This window comes from Microcaecilia unicolor, chromosome 2 (assembly GCF_901765095.1).
Source record: "Microcaecilia unicolor chromosome 2, aMicUni1.1, whole genome shotgun sequence".
NCBI lineage: Eukaryota > Metazoa > Chordata > Amphibia > Gymnophiona > Siphonopidae > Microcaecilia > Microcaecilia unicolor.
The window spans coordinates 605,109,985-605,127,862 of NC_044032.1; the positions used below are offsets into that span (position 1 = coordinate 605,109,985).

General features: G+C 42.5%; 1 protein-coding gene across 1 annotated transcript in view; it reads right to left on the reverse strand.

Annotated features, from left to right (window-relative positions):
* Positions 1–17,878, reverse strand: part of ETFDH (electron transfer flavoprotein dehydrogenase) — a 128,571-nt gene that overhangs the window by 108,138 nt on the left and 2,555 nt on the right. Inside the window, exons 2-3 of the mRNA XM_030191603.1 lie at positions 12,607–12,750; positions 6,228–6,457 (exon numbers count right to left, since the gene is read on the reverse strand). Coding sequence (XP_030047463.1) covers positions 6,228–6,457; positions 12,607–12,750 — 374 coding nt within the window. The remainder of the gene's footprint in view (positions 1–6,227; positions 6,458–12,606; positions 12,751–17,878) is intronic.

Genomic DNA, 17,878 nt, shown 5'->3' on the forward strand with positions numbered 1-17,878 from the left:
CTAGGATGTATCCCATCTGGCCCCACAGCTTTGTCCACCTTCAGACTCTCAAGCTGTTTATAAACATGTACATGTCACTTGTGTGTAAGGGGGGTTTGCGACTTCTCTTTACCGCAAAAATGTAGCAAAGAACATCTTGTTCCATTTTCAAAGTTTTCACCCGTACCATTTAAGGGTAAGTCTCTATTAGTCACTTTTTGAGGGCATTCACGATCTGCTCATCTTTGGAAGATTTTGAAGATCAAGCATACAATTTAAGACAGCGATTTTTACAACGTAGTTATCCCAAACATGCACATAAAGAATTGTTATTATAATACAACAATGATCAGACACAGGACAAGTTAGTGGCAGTATTACCTTATTGGAAGAGTGCTCAAGTTGTTTTATTGATTTACAGGTACTGGCTGCTACTATCTGCACATAAATGTTTTAAGGATGTCCCCGCAGTTGCTTACCGGAGGGGACATACCTAGGAGAAATATTGTTCTACAAACAAATTGATTACTATGCTGAAGAGGAGGAAATATTAATTGGATACAGATCCTGTGGCCATTGCAATTGCTGCAGTAGCACCATGGAGGGCTTAAATTCGAGATATCCTATGATGGTCCACATTATTACAGCAAGAAAAAACAGATCTTGTGACTCAAATTATGTGATTTATGTGACAGTGTGCCTGTGTGACAAGATCTACATTGGTATAACATCCAGTCCTGTTAAGGTCAGACTCAACAAACATAAATCTCATATTGCAAATTTGGTTCATACAGCACCACTGGTTGCCCACTGGAGGGAGGTTAATTATATGGCCGAAGACATAAGATGGTGTGTGTTAGATGAAATCAAGATGGGGTGGGAGGGAGGTGATAGCACATCTTCTCAATTATAAAGAACAGAGATGGATTTTTGAATTACGTACTGTGGAACCGCAGGGCCTTAACTTAGAAACTGATTAGATATCTTTGATATGATGCACTGATGATGTAGCGCTTCTTGACTGGTTACTGAGTCCTTGTGCTATGAATTAAATAGCATCCTGGAGTAGTGGATGCCATTTTAAAACGATACTATATCGATCAGAAACAGTCTGCCACGCAGTTCAAAGGTGTATACTGACTGAACATTTTGTTATGTTTTAACACACTTTGTAACAATTTTTTTTACAGTATTTGATTTACTAATGTTGTTTTAGGACCATGCCCTGAAGCAACAAAACATGGCCCATGTCATCGAGAGGTCTTTGCACTAAGCTAAGTGAAGCTTTTATTTAAAATGACTAAACATGCTAACTGAAGATTTGGAATATTTACTTAAAAGAGGTTATTAAAGTTGACATTAAAAAGATATATTTAAGCGAAACCGATGACTATTTAGGCAAGTCATAAGGGTGACTTACCTTTTGTGGAACGAGTCACCTCTGAGGTTTCTTTTTTTTAAATTTTTTAATTGTATTTATTCATATATTTTAATATATCATCACATGCAATCGGCATTTATACAAAAGGCAAAAAAGAAATAAAAGGAAATATCATTAACAGCCTTTCTGTCCACAAGTTTAGGAAATTTGGAATCCAAGAATTAGAATTTAAAAATAAAACATATAGCAATAATTACGAACTAATGGTTGCAACCTCTGGATCAGACCCCAGCCTGCATTTAGGGGGGGCACACAACATTCAATTCCACTCTAGCATCTAGAAATTCTTTTAACTGTTTTGGGTCTACAAATTGGAACTGTTTACCCTCAAGCATTACATTAGAATAACAAGGAAAACGTAATAGGAAAGTTGCTCCCAGTGCCAGCACTCTAGGGCGGAGTTCCAGAAAGGCCCTCCGTCTCATCCGTGTAGGCCTTGAGAGATCAGAAAAAATATGAATTTTTGAGTCCAAAAACAGATTTTCTAAGTGTCTCAAGGAAAGCCTTAATACGGCATTCCTATCAGGCTCCAGCACAAAAGTAACAAGCAGAGTCAACCTCTGAGTAATTATCTCCAATGAACTTTCAAGGAAAGAAGTAAGATCCATTCCTTCCCCTGCTATTAGGGGATTTTCTTCCACCACTGCACCACTCCTGATGTAATAAGCCCCAGTAAGGGGAGGCAGTGAGTCCTTATCCATTCCAAGAATATCAATCATATATTTTTTAACCATATCCAAAGGGGAAATTAAAGGCGATTTGGGAAAGTTAAGAAACCTGAGGTTAAGTCTTCTAGCCTGGTTTTCCAGGTACTCCAATCTTTTATGTAGGAAATTGTTATCCTTAACCAAAGCCGTTTCTACAGATCCCTTTTCTTGAAATTTAATATTCAGTCTCCAAATCTAAGGTTTGCTGTGCAGTCTTTTGCGCCTGAAGCAGGGCAGCCTCAGAAAGAGTCTTTAAGTCAGAAGTATTCATTTTTAAAGTAGTTTGCATAGAAGTGTGAATGCTGTAAACCATGTCCCATAGTGACTCTAATGTCACAGTTGCGGGTCTATTCACACCACTAATGACTGGAGAAGAGTGAGGTTGATCTTCAACACGAGCAAGTTTAGAAACTATGTCCTGGGGCAATACCTTTGAAGCTGATTGTAACAATAGCTCTCGGCGTTGAGATTCAGCCTCCGTTACTAGACACTCCCTCAAACAGATCGAGCTGAGCCCCTTCGGCTTCCTTCTCTGTTAGAGCTGCCAGCAACTACCCTCCAGGCTGGGGTGGAGCAACTCGTTCCATGGGGCTCAGGGAAGCCCCGTTTCCATTCTCAATCAACGCCGAAGCGCCGAGAGTTGCAGAGGGGGTCGAAAAACCCTGAGGACCCGGTTGCTGTCTGAAAAAAAGTTGTCTGCCTCGTCGCCGAAGAAGTCACAGGAGCTGAGGGATGTTCCTTCACTTTTCCCCTCCGTTTCCCCATATTTGATGAGGCGACGGAGGCACCGAGGAGGACCTACAAACAGAGCAACTTCCAGGAGCTAACACAGGTGCGTCCATTCACAGCGCCATCTTGGTCCCATACAGGTACTTCCACCTCTGAGGTTTCTAAAGATATGACATATGAGTAACAACATGCTTTGAATAAGTAGATTGCTATATCAAAAGGTTATAAGACATAAAAAAGTGTTGGGATCCCCTCTGAGGGACCCCACCTTGCAGTAGTGGAGGGGCTTCTGTGTTTCAATGACTCAGAGGGCTATGCTGAAGGGTTACCCATTTCAGACAGGCCTCTGAGGAGAAACCAGACAAAGAGTGTCCCAAACTAGGGAGAGTGGAAAGATGGCGACCTGAAGCTCGTATGCTCAACGGCCCAGCAGTCCTCTGAGGTTCTGTCTTTGTTTACTTGAAATTTCCTCTCTGCAACTGCAGTTACCTTAACTAAGAGGAAGGGGTGGGGGTGGGGGGGGGGGTCAGCTGTTGATGGGCAGAGTTTTGTCCCTTGTGCAGCAAGTGTGGGACCGCTGTGCGACGAGCTGCCCACAGATGACTGGGTTGGCGAGTCCTTTGATTAGCACCGGCGAAGGAGCATCGATACTCTTGGACCTGGAAACAACTTCATCGCTCCCGAATCATTTAACCACCATGTCCAAAGGAGTGGAGGCGTGAGTTAGGCGTCCTTGCTGAAACGAAAGTCGTTTACAGCTGAACTCGAGTCGACAGTGCCACTCCTAAACCCGTAAGAGCTATCAGCTTGGAGTTTTCGGCTCCCGTGGAGGTTACATTGAATATCATCTGGAAGGCACTCCAAGACCTAATTGTGGTAGTAAATAACTTTGCTTCAGATCTTATTAGTAACCTAATCGAACCCTTTGAGAAAGAAAAATTGATACAGCAAGTGAAGTTCTACAGGAGTAGGAAACGGTTAAGATTTTGAAAATGATAATAGACCAGAAATTTGAACAAAATGAATATTATTACAGATGATTAATATTGAGATTGTTGTTTTCCCAGAGTTCCGGGTATGACTCCTAAAGATTTCCTCAGAAATATTTCCTAAAATGTTTTGTTATTTCCTTTGAAATGATTCCTCTTAGTAATATAAATTATTACTTAGTAATATTAATTCAAACGGAGTGAAGCCTGTGAAACTGGGATTACCTTAATCAGTGGGAATTGGATTAGAGACTCAAGTGTTCACATTATTAAATAATTTCTGGTTTTAAAAGAGAAAAAATGAAATTAGATGTATTATGCTTACTAATATTGGACAATAAGTATGTTTCCAATGAAATAAATTGAAAATACACCATTTTGGGTTTGAAGAAGCCAACCAGACGATCAATGTGGAATAATGATTCAGATAAATAATAACTGGGGATAATCAGGTTAGTACCACGTTTTTTTCTGTTTACTGTTGTTTAATTGATCTCCTTGTCTTGTTTCACTCTCCCTATTTTGTGGTCTAAGGAACAATTACCTGATTGAAATAATTCTTGTGTATTACTTTCTCTGTATTTCTGACAAGTTACTTTATTGCTTGTAAATTTGAATTCTTATAAATAAACAAAATAAAAAGTGTTGGGATATATATTATTTAGTTATCATTACCCCGCTTGATAAGACAATACTGGACACTCAAACTGACACTGCAGAATACTGCATCTAGATTGATCTGCCAGGTAAACAAATGGGAAAGAGCAACTACGTTGTTGAGGTAACTGCATTGGCTTCCTATAGCAGCACGAACACTGTTTAAATTATATGTTAATATTCAATATTATTCATGGTTTTGTGCCTTTGCCATTCACATTGTTTTTCTTCCTGCGGGAAAAGTCTTTGTTCAAATAGTCAGTTAAAGCTAAATTACCCATCTGTCAATGATACTAGGTACAAACATGCCCATTCTCTAACGATCCCTTACCAATCTGCAAAAATTTGGAATGTTTCCAGCCTAATTTCTGTTGGCAAACTAAGCAGTGAAATATCTAAGAAACGCTTAAAAACTTTTCCATGTAAGCAGTATTTAAATGATTAAACTTTTAACTGTAAGTGGTTATCTATACTTCTGGCTATGTATGTTCCCAGTATCTAACTTGAGCTGGATTATCTTGTGATCTGCACTGAACCTTATAGGTAAATGTGAAATATAAACTGAACTGTAATGTAATGTACCGTAATTTAGTGAGTGGGATTTGGAAGGGCTAAATCTTTGAATCTTTCTCACAATGGACATTATAAAAAGAGTTTTATGATGGCTGGATGCATCACTAGTGCAGTGCTTGGCAATACCGGTCAATTAGGTTTTTAAATAAGTATAAGAAACTGTTGATACACTAAAAAACTTAATTCTTTTGTATATTTCTTGAAATTTTGGGGATTATTATGGTTTTTGTTTGCCTTCCTTTCTCTCCTCTATAGTGGTCAGCAAGAGGGGCTAGCTCCCATCTACCGATGGTAGCTGCTCTCCCAATTGGTCTCCTGCCTGATCCCATCCATCGAGTGCCAACAGCAGCTTCTCCTGCCTAGTTCCAAAATCTTGCATCAGGCACTAGGCAACAAATTTTAGGCACCAAGGTATTTCTATTCCTTTGTATGAGACATTTGCATTCAACAGCAACAGTGCACACTAATATGATCTCATACATTTTCATCATTGTTATGCTGAAAACTAAACTCCTCTGGGGCTCTCAAAGACTAAAGCTGTCCACCTTTGCATTCAAGTGTACTCAAAACAGAACAATAAAAGAAGAAAGTTGAAACTAAAAGCCCACTAAAACTGACAGATTTGAAACTGCAAATTCAAAGCCATTACTGTGCATGGCCTACAGATCTTATCCATCAATCTTTATCCTGGGGGGATGGGATGACAGAACTATTGAAAACCATTACAACAGTGCTGTATGAAAAAACTTTTCTGTTTAACATATGAAATAAACTGGAGTATTCTTCAATCTTGGAACTGTTCGTTTGTATCATGATCTTTCCATCTACAGCTCTAAACATGTGGAGTGCTGTGAAGACACTTCTTACAGGCTAATACAGGGGCCACAATGCATCTACTATTACATAAAGTTGAGTTTTTATAGTCTGTTCCTTTCCCACAAAAGGGACTTGAAGCAGCTTACATCATATATAACAACACATGAACAGTATCAGAAACAGATCAAATACAATCTATTTTCAGAAGCAATCAATAGAAAATACAATAACCAGAGTTTGATTTAGCTCATGCCTTTTCATTGATAGCTCAGGATGAGTTACATTCAGGTAATTTAGCCTAGAATGTTAAAGTAAGAATTTTCAAATTGTTCATACCCCTCGCTCCTTCCAGTCTGGGAAAAGTTCTTCCAAAGCTCGTGGCTCAAGACAAGCTCCCGAGAGTGTGTGTGCTCCAATTTGAGAGGCTTTCTCCACCAGACAGACTCGGACTTCTTTACTGTGTTCTGCAGCCAACTGCTTGATGCGAATAGCTGCTGACAAACCAGCGGGGCCTGCACCAACAACCACTACATCAGCTTCTTCTGCAAATCTCTCCATGTTCACCTCTGTGGAAGAAAACAGGAATGGAGGGGGTTAAAGAAGAAAGAAAGATATGGCCAAATGATCTGAGATATTCCAATGGTAGACCCACACAAAAATCTCTTCCACTTGAGGAAGTTTAGTGTGAATCATGAGCTGGGAACCTTCAGTAGACATGCCACCTATGCAAATTAAGTATACTGGGAATAATTATATATGTACCAAACAGGGTGGAGGGATGTACCAAAAGACGAGCAGAGAGCAAAGTTCTTCCAAAAGGTTTATTCTCCACAAAAAGTTACATGTATCACTTGGACCCAAATGGTCTGCGTTTCGGCTGTATGCCTTCCTCAGGGGTCGCAACTTAAATTGTGTGATCACGTCTATTTGGTGAAGCACCTCATCAAAGAGGAAATATGTAGGAGTAATCCGTGAAGAATATCAGTAGAGCACAAAGATCGCAGAAATTTTGTGTGTCTGTATGACAAACTCTCAATACTCGATTTTATATAACATAGTTAACATTTACATGTCAATTATGCACATAAATGATTAGAATAAATGGCATTTATGCATGTATGTGTGCACATATGCATATAACTGCCAAAATTCTGCCTAAGCACTATTCTGTAAATCCCCACTTAACATACATAGTGCGCATCTGCAAAGAGGTGTACATAAAGGAAGAGCCTGGGTGGAGCATGGGCAACACTCACATTGGTGTGTGTAGCTTATAGAATACTGTAAGTTATGTATGTATCGGTGGCACTTAGGCGCTAACACAAGTGCTTGTGCCTAAATGTTGTGTGTTATGAGAAGAAATTAATCATGCCTATAAGGGAAAAGTAGAAGCAAAAACTAACTGTGAAACTGAGACCATAACCGAATTTCCCCAGCCCTAAGGCTGAATCTTCCTTACCAGACATGGTTTTCTATAAAGCTAGAAGGAGAGGTAAAGGGAGGGGGAGAGGAAGGGCAAGAGGAAACCAGACATGTCAACTAGCAAGCCGAGGATTACATCCACCTGCTCGAAGAGAATAGTTGCCTAAAGAGAGGGGGGAGGGGAATTCTTGGAAAAGTTTTGGCTTGCCAATCATTACTTCATAGAGTCACAACCAATGGAAATGGGAGAATAAAGCAGCAAGAAGTCCCTTCCTTCTGCAGGGATCCTCAGGAGCTTAGCCTAGAATGGGTGGCAGAGCTGGTGGTTGGGAGGCGGGGATAGGGCTGGCCAGACTTGGAAGCCTTACCTTTACCCTAGATATGTATCATACTGAGCATACAGCTTTCAGGTGACATTTCTACATTCTTCCCTATCACCTCTGAAATTAATCCCCCCCACCTCTTTCCATAAACTGCATAATCATTCAACAGGCCTACCATAAATGAACCCCCCCCCCAAAAAAAAAAAAAAAAACCCTGCTACTCACAACCCTTCCAAGATTGCCCAATCCTTTTTTGATATGATTGCTGTAACTGTCGTGGGGTGGTGTATATCCTATAATTTTGTAGCCCATTTCTAACAATTAGGCAGTGACGCAAACAACCCTAGCATTTTGGAATACTAACCCCCATTTCCTCTGGTACTACAGTCCAAGTCCCTCCTACAACAAATTCAGCACCTTAGAGGATGTAATTAGAAGAAAGACTACCTATACCTCCTTTAAGTCTCTTCAAAGGGGTCTTCTGCTTTATTATCTCTCCCACATCCAGTTCTGTTTGGACATAATGCCCATCAGCATATAAGGAAAACGAGAATAGTGGGAAATAGACCAGGTGCTTCGGGGACAAATCACACAGACTTCAAATTCTCAATGAAGCAATATTTAATGGTAGGAGACTTGACACAGCACTGTAATATAGTAACATAGTAAATGACGTAGATAAAGACCTGTACGGTCCATCCAGTCTGCCCAACAAGATAAACTCATGTTACATGGTATGTGATACTTTATATGTATACCCGAGTTTGATTTGTCCTTGCCTTTGAACATCATGGACTCTTGGGCAAATGCATTTCAACTAAAACTCAACAAAGAAAAACACTCTCTCATCCTCCCATCCCAACACAACGCGGACAACCCCACAATTATCAACACCCCACATTACACCCTCCCTATCTCAGACAGCCTGAAAATCCTTGGTGTTACATTGGACTGCAACCTAACACTAGAGAGCCAAGTGACATCCACAACAAAGAAAATGTTCCACTCAATGTGGAAACTGAACACATGAAACAATTCTTCCCGATGGAAACATTTTGCAACCTAATACAATCAATGGTACTAAGCCATTTAGACTACTGCAATGGAATTTATGTGGGATGCAAAGAACATTAAAGAAACTTCAGACCGCTCAAATCACAGCAGCTAGACTTATCTTTGGAAAAACGCGATTCTGCAAAAAACTACACTGGCTCCCAATCAAAGAACGCATTGCTTTCAAAATCTGCACTGTGGTTCACAAAATTATCTATGGTGAAGCCCCGGGATACGTGACAGACCTGATCGACCTACCAACTAGAAACACATCCGAATCAACACGAACGTACCTAAATCTGCACTACCCAAGCTGCAAAGGACTCAAATACAAATCAATTTATGCATCCAGTTTCTCCTACATAAGCACACAACTGTGGAACGCATGGCCACCTAAACTTTCGGAAAAAAATAAAAACTAACCTGTTTAAAAAGGCATACCCTACCAATCCAACATAAATGACTGATCTCTGCAACACAACAAAACTAAAGAATGTGATGGACATAACACAACTCTTCCGTTGTACGATTCCTTAATGTGGCTGTGCCACATGAACTTTATCTTACCACAATATCACTTTGTATTTGTTTACACCGGAGTCTGCAAACGCCTCTCCGGTACTATGTAAGCCACATTGAGCCTACAAATGGGTGGGAAAATGTGGGATACAATTGTAACAAATAAATAAATAAATAGCCCCTTTTTTCCCCCCATACGGTGTTGTCGTACATTATTATTCATATTTAGAGAATTAGATATCATCCAACCCTATTTACTAAACGTTGTTAGTCTACACTTTGCGTTATTATCACTGTTCTAGACTTTAATCACATCTTTTCCATTCTTGTGTTTAATCGTGGGATCTATCCCTTCATATACTTTATTTGGTTTGTACACGTAGATGGTATCGTTTCCTCTGTTTTTTTATATCCATACTTTAGCACACATTACTGCATTTTCTCAAAACATTCACTTTGTATGTAATAATCATTATGATTGCACTACATATATTTGTTCATAACAATGTTATCACATAAACATCACTATCTTATGGTACGTTAATATCTATGTAGCATACACAGAGCTCCTGCATAATATCCTTTTGCCCTATGAATTTTTCCATTCTTTCACAGCACCATCTTCCTCGGTCCGATCCTAAAACACTGTCCAGCATCACTCACGATACAACTCTTGCCATGCACGTTTATATTCATGTACCGATTGCAACACTCTTTGTAAAGTAGTATCCACTTTCACATTGTATTTTGGGTCTTTTACAATTTCTGCCTCCATATTTCATATTCTTTTAATATACAATTTAAACCCAGATGTCTGCCTTTATGTTGCCTCCTGTTTCACATATGTGTACCTGAGTTTGTCAACAAAAATATTAGGTTTATATCTAACATTGCACATGTCTCTAGTTCCTAAGAAGAGATTTGGTTCATGTTTAATATTATATAATATTATCTCCTTTTACCTCCTTCCTTCCCTGTCCAGAGCATCACTTACATGGCCTGTTCTTCAAGGAGTCAAGCCATGGGCAGAGCAGTGGGCCAGAGGGTGGTCGCTCCCTTGTCGTGCTGCTGCTGCCCCCGGAGAGCAATTCCAGGCAGTACCCTGAGTTTCCTCTCTCCCTCCAGCCCTATTGCAGTAGCGCCTGCAAAAGAAGAAAAAGAAGCGTGGGGCCACAGCAGCTTTCAGACATGCACTGTCGGCTCTGCCGTCCTCTGCCCCCGCTGACATTAATTTCCCATTCCGGGGGAACAGGACCGGCAGAGCCTGAAGGCTGCTACTGCCCCATGCTTCTTTTTCTTCTTTTGCTGCAGCGGCCGCTGCTCAAGAGAGAAACAGAAGCAGCAGCGGATCTCAACGGGAGACTTTCCCGCTTTGGCGGGAGTTGACCCGCCAAAGTGGGAGTCTCCTGCTGAATGTGGGAGACTTGGTAGGTCTGCATCCATCTATCTCCCGACCTGTCTGCCTCCTTACCAGACATTCTCTACCAGCTGGCTCTTACTTTTTCCATGAAGCCCAAAGGCCTAGAGCTCATCTCTAAAAAGGGATTTCAAACCAAGACAGGAAACGAGCTTCGACAGCATGACAATTCCTCCTCGGGCTTAAAGGGAGAAAAACAGTGCCATAAAACAGACACACACAACCTATCCATTGAGCGGTCCTTTTGTACTTTACACTAGAATGCCCATCAACCTCTGATGTACATCCCAAGTATTTCTGTCACAATGCTGTGCATAGAAAGCTTTTATTTGCTGGAAAACCATGTAAAGTTCCTCTGTGTAGGAGTCAAGGAGGTAGGTAAAAAAAAAAAAGTAAATGAACCCACATGTTAGATAAAATAACATTGGCCCTTCTTTCTTAAAGGAAGACTCTTGCTACTAGTAAAAAAAGGCCCGTTTCTGACACAAATGAAACGGGGGCTAGCAAGGTTTTCCTCGGAGTGTGTATGTTTGAGAGAGTGTGTGTGACAGTGACTCTGTGAGAGAGAGAGAGAGAGAGAGAGTGAATGTGCGAGTGTGTGTGTGTGACAGAGAGAGAGAGACTGGGTGCAAGTGTGTCTGTGAGAGAGTGTGTGTGAGAATGAGAGTGTGTGCCAGGGGCCCCCCTCCCAGGGCCAGGGTCGTCCCACCCTCCCCTCCCAACCTCCGAGTTCCAGAGTCATGCCCTCCCTCCCTCCCTCCGAGTTTCAAGGTCCCTCCCCCCTCCCTCTGAGTTCCAGGGCCCCTCCCTCCCTCCCAGTTCCAGGATCGTCATCCCTCCCTTCCTCCTTCCCTCTCTCCGTCCTACCCCTGTCCAGGTGGCGTCATTGGGGAACACAGAGCCTGGGCTGCCATAGCCACGCGGCGCACACCTCCGGTACATGCAGGCTGGGCTGTTTTGCTATTTTCTTTGGCGCTCTGCGTCACAGCTGGCCTCATAATGGCTCGGCCCCGACTCGTCCGGATTCGCCGCTCCTGTCATCGTGGCTCCTCCCCTCTTCCCTCTGCTAGCCAATCTGGTGTCTCCTTTCCCTCTTCTCCTCCCTCCGGCACTGATGCATCCGAATTCGCCACTCCTGTCTTCGCAGCTCCTCCCCTCTTCCCTCTGCTAGCCAATCGTGTCTCCTTTCCCTCGTCTCCTCCGTAATGGCTGCGGTGACGTCAGCCTGGGCTACGGAGCCTAGCAGACCAACTCCGAAGAAGCCACGGACACAGGCAGCAAGACGCATAGAACGTTGGAGGTGAGAATTATTATATAGGATGTAACATTTTCCAACAAGACAATCCTATTCTACAATAATTTTATTTAACATACATACAAGCGTCTGTTTGCTATGTATAAAAGTGCAGGTTGGATCAGCAGACATCTGGCAATAAAGCGAGCTGCTGCTGATCTCATGCACACTGAGATGATGCCCTAGTCCCTGTTCACCATGGCAACAAAGAAAGCAGCTGTCAAAAAGGCAGATGATGGCAGAGAAATACCCTGTGGTACATTATGACTTTTTCCTTTGGATACTGAGTTTAAAAATATACCTTTATCCCTTACAAATCATTTTTGCTTTTTCTTTTTAAAATTCTGTTTCACATCACAAGGCTGCTTTCTCTTTACTACCTTGCAGTTTTGATCAAGAGAACCCCCCCAAAAACTTCATCAAAGTTTATTTTGAAAGTGCTAAGACAAGAGAGGCAAAGTGTCCTCAGTTCTGATCTGCCTACATTGGCTTCCACTCCCACAGATTACTTTGGTCACATTAACAATTTTCTATTGCTTTACGCAAAGAGAAAATGGGAGAGGAAGCAACAAACCCCCCCTACTGCAGATAACATTTTCTTTTCTTGATCTTATTACATTAGCGCAGTGATTGAGTAATCAATTAAACGCAGTCCGTAGCAACTTAAAGGCCAACTAGGACCCTCACCTGCCCACCGGTTGTCTTGGTCCCGGGGATGCACTGTATAATGTGTTGTGATGCGGGGCACCGAAGAAGTGGAGGCCCATCTTGCAATATACAGAGATGACACACATTGCTTTGCCGACTTCAGGGAACACAAGCATCGATGTGCTGTACAAAGAAACATCATCAGTAAGTTTTCATGGTACAGCTGAAGCACTGTTATTATAATTCCAGTCTATTGTACGTATACATAAGGGGTCAATGGTAGTCTACCTTCTCACAGATATTTTATGCTTCTAACCCCAAGAAATGTTTAACAAAGTTCTGTGCACTGCTAAACAGGAGGTCTCACATGACAGCAATGCATATATTTAAAGACAGAAATATTTTGCACAGTCTGTTCTCTCTCTTATCCCTATTATTATTAAAATTTGCTGGCAACAAACTGATCTGCATGAGTGATTTGGGTCTCAGCTTGTTCTGTGGCCTGCTACAGATTCACCATTGATCAGAAAAGTATATCTCTTCCTCTGAGAGAGCAATGAAATGTGTCTAAAAAACTTGTCTGGGGAACCAAAACAAATCTTGTAGCATCATAGACCTCCCAGGCTCATCTTGGGATCTAAATTCCTCTTCTGGATCCCAGAGTGGCCATCCCGGGATTTGGAAAACTCAGAAAAGCCCCGAGAAGCCTCGTCCTCAGCTTAGTTTCCACCCAACCCCTCTTTGACAGATATGCATTTGCAAGCCAGTACCCATATTACTGAAAAAATGCTTTCTAGTTCTTCACCAACCAGTAATAAGTATTAGTAACAGGTACAACCATAGGCGGTCGGAGGCCCAACTGTTTGGGGAGGCTAAAGGGGGTGGGGTTAGGGGCGGAGTTAGGGGTGGGCCAGGGTGGAGCTTAAATCCATAATTGTCTGATAACACACAGAAAAAAAAATAAATAAAAATAAAAGTCACAATGAATACCTTTTATTAAATTTAGATATTAGATATGTATCATATGTCAAAGAATAAAGTGGTTGCTCAAAGCATATACTAACCACAATCGCTCAACTGCAAAACACTGTGCACAACTTTGTGCAAAAACACACTCCGAACTTTACTGTACCATAAATATTACACCGGGCAGAACCTAATATACCACCCATACGGAAAATGCAGACCGTCAACAATATGAAACAAGGGATCATATCATCACAATTCTCATGTAGAGCCACAAAACACCCTAATTCATGTTTAATGTGGGATAAAATGCCATAAATAAGTAAATAAATATAAACTTTTAATGTTGAGCACCTGATTCTCAAAATGGACATATTCCAAACACTATAATGAAAATAAAATGATCTTTTCTACCTTTGTTGTCTGGTGACTTTGTTTTTCTGATCATGCTGGCCCAGTATCCGATTCTGCTGCTATCTGTCCTCTTAACTCCGTTTCCAGGGCTTCCTTTCCATTTATTTCTTTACTTTCTGCCTTTCTTCTTCATTTCTTGCCTTACATCCGTAAGTAAAAGCTGGGTCCTCTGCAGACTTGACTGTCCAGTGGATCCAGCTTCTGCCTATTTTCTCCATCGATATGCAGGTTTTCTCCCTTTTCCCTCATCTCATCTCCTTCCTCTATCTTCCCTCCCCTCCATCCATGTCCAGCATTTCTTCTCTCTCCCTTCCCCTCCATCCATGTGCATCTCCTTCCTCTGTCTTCCCTCCCCTCCATGCATGTCCAGAATTTCTCCCCTTCATCCATGTGCATCTCCTTCCTGTCTTCCCTTCCCTTCCCTCCATCCATGTCCAACAATTCTCCTCTCTCCCTGCCCTCCCCTTCTCTCCATCCATGTCCAGCAACCCTCCTCTCTCCCCTGCCCTCCATCCATCCATGTTCAGCAACCCTCTTCTCTCCCCTGTCCTCCATCCACCCATGTCCAGCAACCCTCCTCTCCCCTCTAGCCATCCATGTCCAGCAACCCTCCTCTCTCCCCTGCCCTCCCCTCCATCCACCCATGTCCAGCAACCCTCCTCTCCCCTCTAGCCACCCACCCATGTCCAGCAACTCTACTCTCCCCTCCATCCACCTATGTCCAGCAAATCTCCTCTCCCCTGCCCTCTATCCACCCATGTTCAGCAACCCTCCTCTCTCCCCTGCCATCCCCTCTATCCACCCATGTCCAGCAAACCTCCTCTCCCCTGCCCTCCATTCTGTCCCCTTCCCCCTCCATCCATACCCATCGTGATTCTCCTCTCCCCTGCCTCCATCCATCTGGGCGAGCGGTGCCCTGGGTCTCCCCTTACTTCCTATCTGCCCCGAGCCGCCCTTTAAATCTTTAATTTACCTCGTCCAAGCGACGGCCGTGTCATTTCAGCCCGCCCTGCCTGTCTCTAGTCTTCTCTCCCTTCGTGACATGATTCGTTCCGCAGAGTCCCGCCTTCTGACATCATTTCCTCGAGTGCGGGACTCTGAGGGAACGAACTCACTCCCTTCGTGAGTTCGTTCCCTCAGAGTCCCGCCCTCAAGGAAATGCCAGAAGGCGGGACTCTGCGGAACGAACCACGTCACGAAGGGAGAGAAGACTAGAGATGGGCAGGGCGAGCTGAAATGATGCGGCCGTCGCTGGGACGAGGTAAATTAAAGATTTAAAGGGTGGCGCGGGGCAGATAGGAAGGAAGCAGAAGGGGAGACTCACGGCGCCGCTCACCCGCCCAGAAATTCGGACAAACGGGCGGGCGGGCGGCCAAAACCCCTCGGGCGCTGGCTGGGAAGGCTAAGCCTCTTATACCGAGCGCCTATGGGTACAACTGCTATTAATTTCTATAGCATTACTAGACGTACACAGCACTGTACATATTATATGCAGGTACTTTCTCTGTCCTAAGTAGGCTCACAATCTAAGCTGTTGTACCTGGAGCAATGAAGGGTTAAGTGACTTGCCCAAGGTCACAAGGACCTGCAGTGGGAATTGAGTCCAGGTCACCAGGCACAAAGCCTGCTGCACTAACCATTAGGCTATTCCTCCACAGGTAGCAACTACTCAAGTGACAACATATAATATCCTCTGCAATCAATTTTGACATTTCTTTTACAGATTATGTCTATGAAAAAAAATATTTTGTATAAATATATTAATTTATAATTTAAGGCAAGATTTGACCAATTTTCTTTGGATTTAAAAGCCAGACCAAGATCTTAGAAGCCAGACCAAGATCTTAGAAGCCAGCAGTTGATACCTCTTTATCCTCCTCTTCTCCACTGAAGCGGAGGAGTTAAGGGGGGAGGAACAGAATAGATCTTTTCTAAGCATAGCAGCCAACTTTTCAAAATTATTGGGAGTGCTAAGCACAATGAAAATAACCCATCCCTGGACACATACAACGAATTTTCTCAATATTGGGGGTGCTCAAGCACCCAGAGTTGGCTCCTATGCTTCTAAGGTTTACTGCAGCTTCTTTAGGGTCTGATTTACTGGCTGTTTTCCCATTCTCCATCCACAGGAAAAGAAAGCTTAGTAAATCAGGCCCTTAATGCAGCCTTGCAGGCCACTGGCAGAAAACACAGCCAACTTACTACTACAGCACTTACTTCTATAGTACTACTGGATGCATACAGCACTCTAACACATAAAGTGACAGTTACTGCTCCACAGAGCTCACATTCCATTTCAAGGCAGAGGGATTAGGATGTGGAGTAGCTGCCTAGTGGTTAAAGCACTAGGCTGACAACCAGGGAAGTGCTGTTCAAAACTCACTGCTGCTCCTTGTGATCTTGGGCAAATCACTTAACCCTTCATTGCCTCAGGTACAAACTTAAGGGTCGATGGAGAAAGCAACTGTGAATAGAAGCGTGCAATTACTGTGAGGCATATATGCACATTATTAGTTCAGTATAGTAGTTACTTGTGTGGTACACATGAGTGCAAAGTATATTCAAATAAAAGGTAATGAAGTCATTAGGTATTCTGCTGCAATGCACAGAAGTAAACAGGGGCTTTTAATGCACACACAACATAAAATTAATCACTACGTACAAGGCACTGGAGAAGGGTTAGTCAAAAGGATTTACTGTCAGTTTTTTCTTTTTTTTTTTCTGCAATCACAGCAATTTTAAAAAGAACAAAAGTTAACAGCTGTGTGTGGAGGTAAGAGTGGATTTACTGTGTCTGTGTCCAAAGAAAAAGGGAAATGGGACTCGATATACCGCCTGCCTTTCTGAGGTTTTTGCAACTACATTCAAAGTGGTTTACATATATTCAGGTACTTATTTTGTACCAGGGGCAATGGAGGGCTAAGTGACTTCCCCAGAGTCACAAGGTGCCAGAACACGTGTGCACATGTTGTGCTAAACATTAAGATTGGGATTCAGTAAATGGCACTGAAAGTTAGGCACTGGGAAAAATTCATGCTCGATGCTATTCTATAAAGGGCGCTCCTGGCTGAGCATTCTTTATAGAATAGTGCTTAGTGTGTGTACCGGTGCATACAAGACCATAAGCATTGCCATGCTGGGATAGACCAAAGGTCCATCAAGCCCAGTATCTTGTTTCCAACAGTGGCCAAACCAGGACACAAGTACCTGGCAATATCCCAGACCAGTATAATATGCAGTGGATTTTCCCAAGTCCATCTTAATAATGGCTTATGAACTTTTCTTTTAGGAATTTATCCAAACCTTTTTTAAACCCTGCTAAGCTAACTGCTTTTACCACATTCTCTGGCAAAGAATTCCAGAGTTTAATTACTCATTGAGTGAAGAAACATTTTCTCCAATGTTTTAAATTTACTACTTAGTAGTTTCTTTGTGTGCCCCCTAGTCCTAGTATTTTTGGAAAGAGTAAACAAGTGATTCACATCTACCTGTTCCACACCACTCACTATTTTATATACCTCTATCATATCTCCCCTCAGCTGTCTCTTCTCCAAGCTGAAGAGCCCTAGCTGCTTTAGCATTACTCATAGAGAAGTTGTCCCATCCCTTTTATCATTTTCGTCACCCTTCTCTATACCTTTTCTAATTCCACTATATCTTCTTTTTTTGAGATGCAGTGATCAGACTTGCACACAGTATTCGAGGTGGGGTCGCACCATGGAGCGATACAATTTGCTTTCTTAGCCACCGCTGCACACTGAGCCGAGGGTTTCAATGTATCATCAACGATAACACCTAGATCCTTTTCCAGGCCAGTTGGAACCTTGCATCACGTAACTATGGTTTGGGTTCCTTTTTGCCACATGCATCACTTTACATTTGCTCACATTAAAATTCATCTACCATTTCTATGCCCAGTCTCCCAGTCTTG